This window comes from Clupea harengus, chromosome 9 (genome assembly GCF_900700415.2).
Source record: "Clupea harengus chromosome 9, Ch_v2.0.2, whole genome shotgun sequence".
Taxonomy (NCBI): Eukaryota; Metazoa; Chordata; class Actinopteri; order Clupeiformes; family Clupeidae; genus Clupea; species Clupea harengus.
The window spans coordinates 6,985,491-6,997,557 of NC_045160.1; the positions used below are offsets into that span (position 1 = coordinate 6,985,491).

Genomic DNA, 12,067 nt, shown 5'->3' on the forward strand with positions numbered 1-12,067 from the left:
GTGTGTGTGTGTGTGTGTGTGTCACCTCTGCCACTCTGGTCTCTCTCTCTCTCTCTCTCTCTCTCTCTCTCTCTCTCTCTCTCTCTCTCTCTCTCTCTCTCTCTCTCTCTCTCCCTGCGGATCATCTCCACACTCCTCTTCTCCGCAGGTGTCTCTCGCTCTCCCTCTCCATCCTAATGAGGGCTGCTGCTCAGCACACTCGCCCCACAGTCATTTCAGCTCGTTATGCCATCATGGCAGATGTGATATTTTCCTCAAATGGATTTGTGTTTCAGTGTGTGTTTCTGTCTATGTGTGTTTCAGTGTGTGTGTCTGTGTGCATGGTGAACAAGGGATGCATTAAGAGTCTTTTATGCTTTTGCAGACATCGTTCTCTGGCTTTTCTTGTAAGAATCCCTTACTGAAGTGAATTTCATTTCCCCCCCCCCCTTTAATGCAAGCTGACTCAATGGAATCTGTCTGTCTGTCAAGGGGACTAATTAGCCTTTCTCTTTTCTCCTTTTGTCTTTCAGAAATCGAGCGATAGCCGATTACCTCCGTTCCAACGGCTATGAAGAGGCATATTCAGTTTTCAAGAAGGAGGCGGAATTAGACATGGTAAGTGAGGGAGCCCCCCCACCCCGCCTCCAAACAACTCTGCAAATGTCTTTAACAATATGTGCTAAATTAGAACACCACACCCCCCACACACACAGACCCACACACACACACCAACCCCTCCTCCTAGCCCTCCCTCTAATTGATGTGGGCGACAGAAGTGTGACTGCAGGCGTAGAGCGCTGAATTAAGATACGGCGGGGATAACGTGCGACGCACCACCCAGACAGGAAGGTGCAGACAGACATCTCGTAGAAAGAGGAGAGTGCTGTGGAGCTTCAAATGAGTGTCTCAGTCTCGCTCTCTCTCTCTCGCTCCCCCCCCCCCCCCCCCCCCCCCCCCCTTCTCTCTCTCTCTCTCCCGTCCTCCTTTCTGTATCTCCCTTCATCTGAGAAGGTCCAGAGGACACCGAAATATCATTCTAAACTAAACCAGTCCCCATTACCCCCCGGCACTTCCTTCCACTGGTGGGCTGTTTCAGTTGCCTCTGTTGTCTCTGCAGTCCAGGCAAAAAGCGAAGGAGAGAGGGAAGGGCGTGAATAATAGATGGCTCCCGTCGCCACGGAGGGAGGGAGGCAGGCTCGCCCTGACGGATCAGCCTGTTGGCCGCTCTCCGCTAAAAGCTCCTTTTAATTAGCCGCCTCGCTGTTAACACCGTCCCATTCAGACTTGCGGGAGTGTCTGGTAATTGTCGATCGCCACAGCTTCAGCTCATCAGCCATGCCCCTCTCATGATGCCCTCAGGTGCTTCCTAAAAGACTGTGTGTGTGTCTGTGTCTCTCTCTGTGTGTGTGTGTGTGTCTGTCTGTGTGTCTGTGGGTTTGTGTATAGGTGTAGGTGTTTTGTGTATGCATGTAGGTGTGTGTGTGTGTGTGTGTGTGTGTGTGTGTGAAAGGCACTAGGCTGCTGAGTCTGCTGAGGAACCGAGAGGTGGGTGGGTGGTACCGGAGGGCTGTGTGTTTAGCTGTTGGCTCGGGCGAAAGACAGGCAGAGGGTCTGGGCAGATGGTGGATCAGCCTGACGGAGCGCACTCCTCAGAGGCAGTGTTGGAGGAACCCCCCCCCCCCCCGTACCCCAAAACCTCCCACCACCCCACCGCCCCCCTCATCTCTCCCCCTACTACCTGCAGAGAGGCAGCAACTGTTCCCTTGGATGGCGGCTCTGATTCCTCCAACAGAGAGCCTGTGCTGCTGAGAGGCCATCTACCACACCCTTTTCCTCCTTTTATCATTCTCTCTCTCTCTCTCTCTCTCTCACACATCACGCACACACACTCTCACCAACACACAATCTCTCTCTCTCTCTCTCTCTCTCTCTCTCTCTCTCTCTCTCTCTCTCTCTCTCCCTCCCTCTTCCAATCTTTCATCCTGTTTTTGCTCTTTGTGCAACCTGACAGATAGACCCACCCTCCCCCCTCTCTCTTAAGCAGGCGTGATTCTGGGCTTTAATTTTTGATGAAGCGTCCGTGTGTTTGCGCCCCTCTCATCGTATCTGCGGTTTGCGTTTGTGACCACCCGTCCCTGCAGAGCAGCCCTCTGGAGTGGAACATTAGACACACACACACACACACACACACACACGCGCGCTCTTTCTTTCATTCTCTCCTCTCAGCAAACACTGATCCCATCCAGCTCCTCCAGACCAACAGTATGCTTGATGGCACACGGCAGAGTGAAGAGCAAACAGATTTTTGACCCAGTTGGGTGTCAAATAAAGGCGGCTTATGATCGTGTGTGTGTGTGTGTGTGTGTGTGTGTGTGTGTGTGTGTGTGTGTGTGTGTGTGTGTGTGTGTGTGTGTGTGTGTGTGTTGGCATTGCTGAAGTGGAGGCAGGTGTGTGCGCAGCTGCAGGTGGATGAATGTGTGTGGCAGAGGTACGGAAGCCCGTTTGGCACACTCTTGCCTCTGCCTCCATATGCGTCTAGGGGCTGCCTCTCACTTGCCCCCTGCCAGGCAGCCATCACCCCACCGGATCTGGTAGTCAATCATCAGCCATCCCACAGCTGGGCCTTCCCTACCCTCTCCCACTTCAGTCCATTCATCTGCACTCTGTTTGCTCATTCTCTCTGCACCCGCAGTCTATTCCCCAATTGCCATTACGTGAAATGATCGCATTCCTCTCCCAAGTAAATCTCTTTTGGCTGAGCCATAACAAAAAGTCAATCTGGGGCCGATCTTACCCGCGGAGGTCCTTAGCTCTTTGCGCGCACGTGTAATGAATGGGGGTTTGGTGGTTAAATTCGGTGTTGCGCTCGGTGCCAGGCTCCCTGAAGTTAATTTTTCACGGCACAGTGTTTCTATAATTGTAATCTTGGTAAGCTCTCTTTGTCTGCAGAAGATTAAACCATGTGAGGGGATTATGGAGGAGGAATGTACAGTTGCCTCCTGGGTGATTGGTGCTGGGCTAAGGGGTGTGTTTCCCATGCCTGATTCCATAGGGTGTGGGGTGGGTGTTGGCTGGGTTTGATGTCAGCTGGATTGATTTTGAAACTGAATAAAATTTAAATTGAATTTGTTTTCTCTGTTTGTTTCCATAGAATGAGGAGTTGGATAAGAAGTATGCTGGCCTTTTGGAAAAGAAATGGACTTCAGTCATCAGATTACAAAAGAAGGTTGGTTGTCTTTGGTTATGTAATAGTATCCCACAAGGAAGGAGAGATAATCCGTATGCAAATTTGTCAGTTCTTTTCAATTTAATGGCAACTGAGTTGTTACCTCTGTGTAATGTGATTTCATCTTCTCTACTCCCATAGGTGATGGAATTAGAATCAAAGCTGAACGAGGCGAAAGAAGAGATCACTTTAGGAGGGCCCATCGCACAGAAGCGAGATCCCAAAGAGTGGATCCCCCGTCCCCCGGAGCGGTACTCCCTGAGCGGCCACAGGAGCCCCGTCACCCGGGTCATCTTCCACCCCGTCTTCAGTGTCATGGTCTCCGCCTCAGAGGACGCCACAATAAAGGTGGGTGGAGCTCCCCCCGCATCTTTGAAGTGGAGTCGTGGTTGGTGTTCCAAGAGGGCAAGGCCCCAAACATCAAACTCAAATAAGCTGTGCACAATTCAAATGTGGTGAAAGGCAACACTAAACACGTGTATGCCTTTGTTGAGCTTAGAGTTGAAGTGGTTAAGTGTCCGCTGAATCAGTATGTGTAATTAGGTGCAGCAGATGATATCCTCAATTTAGAAGCCTGTTGTATGATCAGACATAGACAATTTTCAGCTCTAATTAGTGGTCTTAGAGCTTAAATGATCAAATACTCAGTATTTACAAAGATAATGGAGTGCATGTGTGTGCACAAATGTGTGCATAATTTATTTATTTATTTATTTATTTATTCCCCCCCCCCCCCCCCCACCACTTAGCGCCATATTGTAGAAATGATTTGCAGCATTTGATATTTGATCCCAGTGTGGTGAAGGTTGTTGCTAGATGTTGGAAATGATCAATCTGCCTTGATTCCTAACCTGTTCCTCCATTGCCTGCTGCAAAACCCCTCAGTCTGCTGGAAGAGTATCTGCTATTTGTTCAACTGTAAAGGTTGAACAGAAGCCTTGAATGATGTCAGCCCTCCTCTGCTCTCTCTGTGTCCCGGTGTGTCCTGGTGTGACCGTGGCCGGCAGTAACTATCGCTGTCCTCCCCTCTGATTTCCTGCCGTGTCACGCAGTTCCTTCTGAGACATGCTCAGTAGCTGGGGTTCCGTTGCCAGGGCGATGAGCTGCATGTGAGACTCTTGGCCCATTTCCGCTGGCTTGGCACAAAGCGCCAGGCTGCCAGCTCTCTCTCCACAGGGCACCGCCTGCCTCTGAGCAGCCAGCTTTGACCCCATCTCTCCAGCTATCCATCCCTCACAAACCCTCCTGTGTTAATACTCACATATTGGCCATTATTGGGGGGGGTGGGGGATTTTTTTTTTTTTTTTAAGGTTAGTTTGAAATATTTTGTCTGCTATGCCGGTCTGGTGCCCTAGTTCGGAACAAATATTTGCAGCCATTATTTATTAATGGAATCAAAGAAGCGTGTTTCTCTCTCTCTCTCTCTCTCTCTCTCTTTCTTTCTTTCTTTCTTTCTTTCTTTCTTTCTTTCTTTCTCTCTCTCTTTCTCTTGGCTGCCGTCCCACCAGGGGGGTCCTTCCCCACTTTCCCAGGCGCTCGCGCTCCGCACAGCTAATTCATCTTCCGCCCGAGCGCCAGCAGCCAGGGCCACCAACCCGGCACAGCCCCTCCCTTTCTCTCTCTCTCTCTGTATCCCCTCTTTCTCTCTCTCTCTTTCTGTCTGTATCCCCTCTTTCTCTCCCTCTCTCTGCCCCCCCTTCGCCCCCATGTTCTTTTCCTCACTTTGCCCTACTTTCCCAGCCCAGTGTCATTAAAGCCCCTGCACCAAACATCCACCTTCACCCCAGTCCCTCTTCATCTTCCTCCAGTCAGTGTTGCAGGTGCGACCGGCTCTATTTTTATTCCTCTCCTCTCCTCACTCCTCTTTCTTTTCATATTTGTATTCAGAGTTAATTGTCAGGAAAGCCTTGAAGCAGTTCCATCCAGACAAACTCTCGCCCCCCCCCCTCCCTTCACACACACGCACACACACACGCACGCACACACACACACACACACACAAGCCTCTGCTGTTCATTCTGCAGACATGGCACAGGTCTGCTGCAGAATGTGCTCCTTTTAACTGACTTTGAACTTTCTGCCTCACATGTATGTTAATCAGCAAGTCCCAAGGTCAAGCGCCCCTTCCCTCAAAAATGTCTTTTGGCCAGTCACAGGTCCATTTGCAAACCAGGCCAAACTGCTTGCATGCCCAGGTGCGATATTTAAAACCAAAAAAACTAAATCAATTAAAAATACTGTCCAAATGTCACGCCTACATTATTGTTTTTTTCGGTCTCCTTTGGTCTGGCTAGCAACAAAGGATGTTGACTACGGCACTTTTTTTTTTTGAGCATCTTGTTTTCGGTGAGACGTGCAATAAAATAATGCCTCTTTTTGCTAGGTTAGCTCTCTCCCCTGGTCTGCCCTGGCACATATGGGGATTAAGAGTTTCTCCAACACCCCCCTCCCCCCCAGCCCAGCGAGTGTTAGATTTGGTGAAGGAGAAACAGAAAACCAATGGCTAAGCAGGTAGGGGGGGTGGTGCGCATGGTTCTGTCACTTTTGCACAAATCCTGCCCCTCTCTCCTCCCCTCCTCTCCCCGCTCGGCTCTGCTCTGCTCTGTTCAGCACACTAAGCTCTTATCCCTCTGTGTCTGCCAGCCCAGTAACCCACTGAAACCTGATACCCCCCCCCCCCCCCCCCCCCCAGCCTCCAGACCAAATCTCAGTATTGGATCCCTCCCAACAAATAAGCCCTCCATGACCAATCAAGCTGCCAACATTTGATCCACATCACCACTGTGTATTCTTTTGTGTTGGTGGCCTGTCAGAAGTAGCCAGTATCCTCCACGTTTCTTATGAGCAGCGAGGTGACATGTCCACGCACTCAAGGCCCAGACCGCTTGATTAAGTGTCCCATGACGTCACTCCTGCAGGTCTTTATGGCTCTGATGGGAAGCGCAGACGAGCGTTTCCACAGGACCGTCTCCTGTTTCAGAGCCAGCCCAACCCAGGCGCCTCCCACTAATGACCCTGATGGGATTTCACTCCGGCAGTGGAAGGGTTTTGATTTGTAACCGTTTGCTGGGAATATTGACTCCCTGTCACCTGACCAATCAGATCTTCATCCTCTTGTGTTTTCAGCCGTTGGTGTGGCAGAATCAAGTGTACATGTCAAATGGTCTTACAGTGACAGATGGGCCAATAGCCCCCTCCCCCTTGGGTCGGGTGTGGGGATGAATCGAGACCTAATTGTTGTGACTTTGTCTGTGCAGGTGTGGGACTACGAGGCGGGAGACTTTGAGCGCACCCTGAAGGGCCACACAGACTCCGTGCAGGACATCTCCTTTGACCAGACCGGCAAGCTGCTGGCCTCCTGTTCTGCAGACATGACCATCAAGCTCTGGGACTTCCAGGGTTTCGAGTGCATCCGCACCATGCACGGTGAGCGCTGGAAACCGGGGAATTGGTCTCAAGGGGGTCTGTGAGACGAGCGTTAGGAGACAGGTGGAACCCAGGCAGTTCATTATCACTTCCTCTACCCTCTGCACCCTTGGGGCGCGTGGGACAAACCTGGTTTAATAGGCACACACCCCCCCCACCCACCCACCACCTCACGAAAGGAACCACATTTTAGGCCAATTCTGTGCTTTGTCTGACATTGTCTTTACATCACTGCGCACCCCGCCCTATATTCCTGTGGGATTCGCTCTCCAAGGATTTGCATCACATTATTCACAGCGTTTAACTTTGCGCCTCGAAGCTGGTGGGGTGGCACCTTTTTCTGTGCTCTTTTTATTCTAAACAAACTAGACCTTGGGCTACGATCTTCCCAAATTCTAATTGACTGGCAAATTGCAGAAGCATATCTGTTAATGTGAGCCTTCAGGCTGAGCTGATTTATTCGATCACCAACAGTGATGGATTTGAAATGTATATCCCAGGGCTTACTGGCCCACAAGTGTTAAACAGCCCAGCTGCCTCAAATAATTTCCCTTCTTCTAAAAAAGGAAGAAACCCCCCCCCCAAAAAAACATGGTAGCGGTAGCAGTCTGTCTTAAGACGCATGTTTACTGTTGAGAAATAACACGCAAGCTCAAACCGATGGCGCGTCTGAGTAGCTCTCAGTCATGTTAATCTGTGACGGATATGTGTAGACTCTTGGTGTCGCTTTAAATCCAGAGTGTGTCAGTCTGGTGCGCTAGTATGTGTGCAACAGCCTTTAATGTGTTCAGATTGGGCTGCCTCGTAATTTACACCCCGTCAGTTCGCCTGGCGCCATGCCCCAGAGCTGGCACTGGCTGTCGCGCTGATGAGGAGAGGGGCACTGGGACCTGCCGTCTCGCCTCCTCCCCTGCCTGCCAGTGCCAGTGTGCCAGCGCTCCCAGCCCTGCTCTTATACCCAGGAGACTTCCCACTCTCTCTCTCTCTCTTTCTCTCCCTCTTTCTCCCGCCCTCTATATCTCATTTTCCCTCTACACCAATCTGCCTTTGTTTGTCTCACACCTGTTATTGTCCTTTGCTGTTGATTTTCTGTCTGCTGTTTCTCTCTGTCTTTTGTCCTTCTCTGTTGTCTCTCGGTGTCTGTGTCTCTCTCTCAGTCTCTCTCTCAGTCTCTCTCAGTCTCTCTCTCAGTCTCTCTCTCTGACACTCTCAGTCTCTCTCTCAGTCTCTCTCTCAGTCTCTCTCTCAGTCTCTCTCTCAGTCTCTCTCTCAGTCTCTCTCTGTCTCTCTCTCAGTCTCTCTCTGTCTCTCTCTCAGTCTCTCTCTCAGTCTCTCTCTCAGTCTCTCTCTCAGTCTCTCTCTCTGACACTCTCAGTCTCTCTCTCAGTCTCTCTCTCTCAGTCTCTCTCTCAGTCTCTCTCTCTCAGTCTCTCTCTCAGTCTCTCTCTCAGTCTCTCTCTCTCTCTCTCTCTCTCAGTCTCTCTCTCAGTCTCTCTCTCAGTCTCTCTCTCAGTCTCTCTCTCTGACACTCTCAGTCTCTCTCTCAGTCTCTCTCTCAGTCTCTCTCTCAGTCTCTCTCTCTGACACTCTCAGTCTCTCTCTCTCCCGGCTGGTTGCTTTGGCAGGGGATTAGGAGATTTGGACAGGACTTTAATTATCCTTCCCAAAGACCAGATAACATTCTATGGGCTTCCACCCATATTTAAGCCTGCTTTTTCCAGGCGTCTTAGTTTCATCTGTTTAGCAGCTTTAAAATGGGCGCTCTGTGTAATTAGCTTTTTTTTTTTCACCCCTCTCTTTCCCCACCTCTCAGAACAAAGCAACCCCAGGCAAATTGGTTGTCTGTCTGGTTATTTAATTGCCTAATTTACTAAAGGCTCGTTTGTCATGGTCATTCTTAACCTCTAATTATCAACCGTTACTTATGGATGACAATCTAATTTGGGTGCAAGGAGTGTGTGGGGGGGCTGGATATGATGAATTCAGAGTTATCCGCAATACTGTCTTCATCGTAGTAGTGATTTAAAAAAAAAAGAAAAGAAATTGTATCAATCATTTAGTTCCAGAACCATTTATGCAGTTGGCAGTGTGATAGTTGATTGACGCACACCTTCTCTTGTTTTGCAGGGCACGACCATAATGTTTCGTCTGTAGCCATAATGCCCAATGGAGATCACATAGTATCTGCCTCAAGGGATAAAACCATTAAAATGTGGGAGGTGGCCACTGGGTGAGTAATTATATCCATGCATCCATCTATGCTAATTAATGTATAGCTATTAATGTATGTACCTGTTAGAATGCCGTCTTTTGGAATTGACACCTGCTGTCTTTGTGATTTTGAGTTTTAAAAACAAAGCAAAATCAAACAAAAAAACATTTCTTATGTCTATTATCCGACTGTTGAGGCTACAACCAGCTGTGTAATCTGACACTTTTCTTTATGTTGGTTAATATTTATATGATTCATATTTGTTTATATAAGCTCGTAACATGCCATCCTTGAGTGATATTTGTCAGGTGTAATGATGGTGTCTGATATGGTGCCACCCTGTCCACAGGTACTGTGTGAAGACGTTCACCGGCCACAGAGAGTGGGTGCGCATGGTGCGGCCTAACCAGGACGGCACGCTGATCGCCAGCTCCTCTAACGACCAGACGGTGCGCGTGTGGGTGGTGGCCTCCAAAGAGTGCAAGGCGGAGCTGCGGGAGCACGAGCACGTGGTGGAGTGCATCTCCTGGGCCCCTGAGAGCGCACACCCCACCATCCAGGAGGCCACCGGCTCAGAGGTGTGTGTGAGCTGTGGGCTGTGTGGAGAGGCAGTGAACACACACACACACACACCCCACCATCCAGGAGGCCACCGGCTCAGAGTTGTGTGAGAGAGCTGTGGGCTGTGTGGAGATGCAGGGGAGATTTTTATTAACCATCACACACACACACATGAAGCTGCTGAACCCTTTGTTTGGCCTGTTGTATTGTGGCTGAGTGAGTTTGTGTGGGTGTGTACCCTTACTAACCATCACCACACAAAAGCTTAAGCGGCCTGGTTTTTAGGTCAAACCTGCTGTTTTGACTAGATTGTTTTTCTCTTTGAAGACACTTGGGTTGTTGTAAGTAAAACCAAGATGAACGTGTCCATCTCCTCTGTGTTTTGATCATATCAGAAGCATCCGTGCCACCTTTGGTCCACCCTTTCCCTCACATTCTACCCAAAGTCTGCCCTCTTTGGATGTGTCTGAATTAGACCATGAAATGAAATTGCAAGGAGCAAATCCCCAATGGCCCTGGGTCAGGCGTGCCATTTTCACTCCCGCCAGTCTTGTGATCAACCATGTCCAATTCTCCAATCCATCTGATAATAAAACATTAGCCCCTGCAGCGTGTGCCCCATGAAACTGCTGTGAAAGAACCAAATGATTCCCATTTTGTCGCAGCATAAGGGAACTATCCGCTTCCCCTCGAGCACACACAGTGTTTGCACAAATGGGGAATTTGACCTCAACTCGTTCAACCAGTCCAAGTAAATTATAAAATCCCTTGGCAACAGTTTGGTTCACCGCCGTCATTTATGACATTTAAATGTCTGATGTTCATTTCTCACCTCTTTATACATACATGCCTGAACATGCAGGTCCTGAATACTGCTCACCCCACTGAGATGGTTTAAAGGGCTGTTAAAAAGACACTCTACGTGAGGGTGCTGCACGTGATCATACCCTCACCCTGCTGAGATTGTTTAAAGGTCTGTTAAAAAGACACTCTACATGAGGGTGCTGCACGTGATCATACCCTCACCCTGCTGAGATTGTTTAAAGGGCTGTTAAAAAGACACTCTACATGAGGGTGCTGCACGTGATCATACCCTCATGCCACATGTGATCAGCGCTGATCATCCTGGTTTCTGTCTCGTCTCCTCAACAATCAGGGACACTGGAATAGACAACACGCACAAAGGGCTCTCTGCTAAAAATGCTGACTGTGTGGAAAGCACAGGTACAGCAGTAGGCTTCTTTTTTTTTTTTTAATGCGTCTTTCCCACTTCATTGTCCCGGCGAGTCCTCAGCCCGTTCAGTGGGTTTATGTGTTCAGGGCTAATTAGTGTTTTGAAGTGCAGAGCACTCTGCTTCGTTCACTCATCAAAGCTGCGGATAAATTGAATATTTGAAGCATGGACACGCGCACACCCTGCTCTTTGAGGCACAGCCTCCTTATCATTCTGCACCATAGTCTGCCATCTCCGTAACTCTGATGCAGAGAGAGGCAATGCTGGGGATGAAAACCTGCCAGGCCCATTGCAGTGATTTCATTACAGAAAAAAAAAGATCTACTTCCATCTGCAGTGGATGCCCCACCCCCACCCGCTGTCACTGGGTCCCAGACTGTGTGCTAATGTACCAGAGAACCTCCCTGAAGGCTGTCACTGCCCACTCTCCCTGTCTCTCTCTCTCGCTTTTTTTGTAATATAACATGACACTTAGCTGTGCTCCTGTTGCTCCCCAGACTAAGAAGAGTGGCAAACCTGGACCCTTCCTGCTGTCCGGCTCCAGAGACAAAACCATCAAGATGTGGGACGTGAGCATTGGCATGTGCCTTATGACACTGGTGAGTCTGCTAATGGCCTCATAGGACAGAAGGGCTTGGAATGACTGTGACAGGGGAATGGTTTCATCTGCACAGCCGCTTTGACTAACCGTGAATATTGTGTTTACATTCAAGTACACTTAAACTGCTGCTATAATGGCTGTTAAATGCTTTTAATGACTTGATGTAAATGTTGATGGCTCTAGTGTATGTTAAAGTTTTGAACTTGATGATGTTCATGTGGATATTGGGAGATCTTGGTTGAAGTGTGTGTCATGTCCTGTGCAGGTTGGCCATGATAACTGGGTGCGTGGATTGCTCTTCCACCCCGGCGGGAAGTTCATCGTAAGCTGTGCTGACGACAAGACTCTGCGGATCTGGGACTACAAGAACAAGCGCTGCATGAAGACCTTGTGTGCCCACGAGCATTTTGTTACCTCTTTGGGTAAGTGGCTGGAGGCACGCTCCATGTGGTCCATGATCTGAGTAGCTGTGATGTTGGGGGGGGGGGGGAGTTATTTATTTGCAGGCATCTGGAGAGAATTATAGCACATATGAGCCCATGTGTGCTAAAGATTCCTGCCTGAACAGTGCCAGATTAATCCACACGCTGTCCACTTTCGGCTTTTGCCAAGGTTTGGTCCGGCTCTTGAGCACAAAGCGGTGTCCTGGGGGCTGCTGGCAGCCAGTTCTGGGGCTAGCTGAGCGCTCCAGGCCCTTAGCCGTCTGAATCCAGAGCTTTGGAGTGGATCAAGGCTCAGGAGGTCTCCAAGGAGACAGCCCAACAAGCCTTTCAGTCGGCTCCCCAGTTGGCCACATGTTTTTGAAGACGCAGAGACGCCTTTGAA

At 49.5% G+C, this 12,067-nt stretch overlaps 1 protein-coding gene across 2 annotated transcripts in view; it reads left to right on the plus strand.

The window, feature by feature from the left end:
- The window catches only part of pafah1b1a (platelet-activating factor acetylhydrolase 1b, regulatory subunit 1a), a 33,150-nt gene that overhangs the window by 16,710 nt on the left and 4,373 nt on the right, over positions 1-12,067 (plus strand). For both annotated transcript variants that reach the window (XM_012825223.3, XM_031573203.2), the window contains exons 3-10: positions 513-597; positions 3,134-3,208; positions 3,350-3,556; positions 6,466-6,634; positions 8,762-8,864; positions 9,196-9,424; positions 11,139-11,240; positions 11,508-11,664. In XM_012825223.3, the coding sequence (XP_012680677.1) occupies positions 513-597; positions 3,134-3,208; positions 3,350-3,556; positions 6,466-6,634; positions 8,762-8,864; positions 9,196-9,424; positions 11,139-11,240; positions 11,508-11,664 (1,127 nt within the window). The remainder of the gene's footprint in view (positions 1-512; positions 598-3,133; positions 3,209-3,349; positions 3,557-6,465; positions 6,635-8,761; positions 8,865-9,195; positions 9,425-11,138; positions 11,241-11,507; positions 11,665-12,067) is intronic.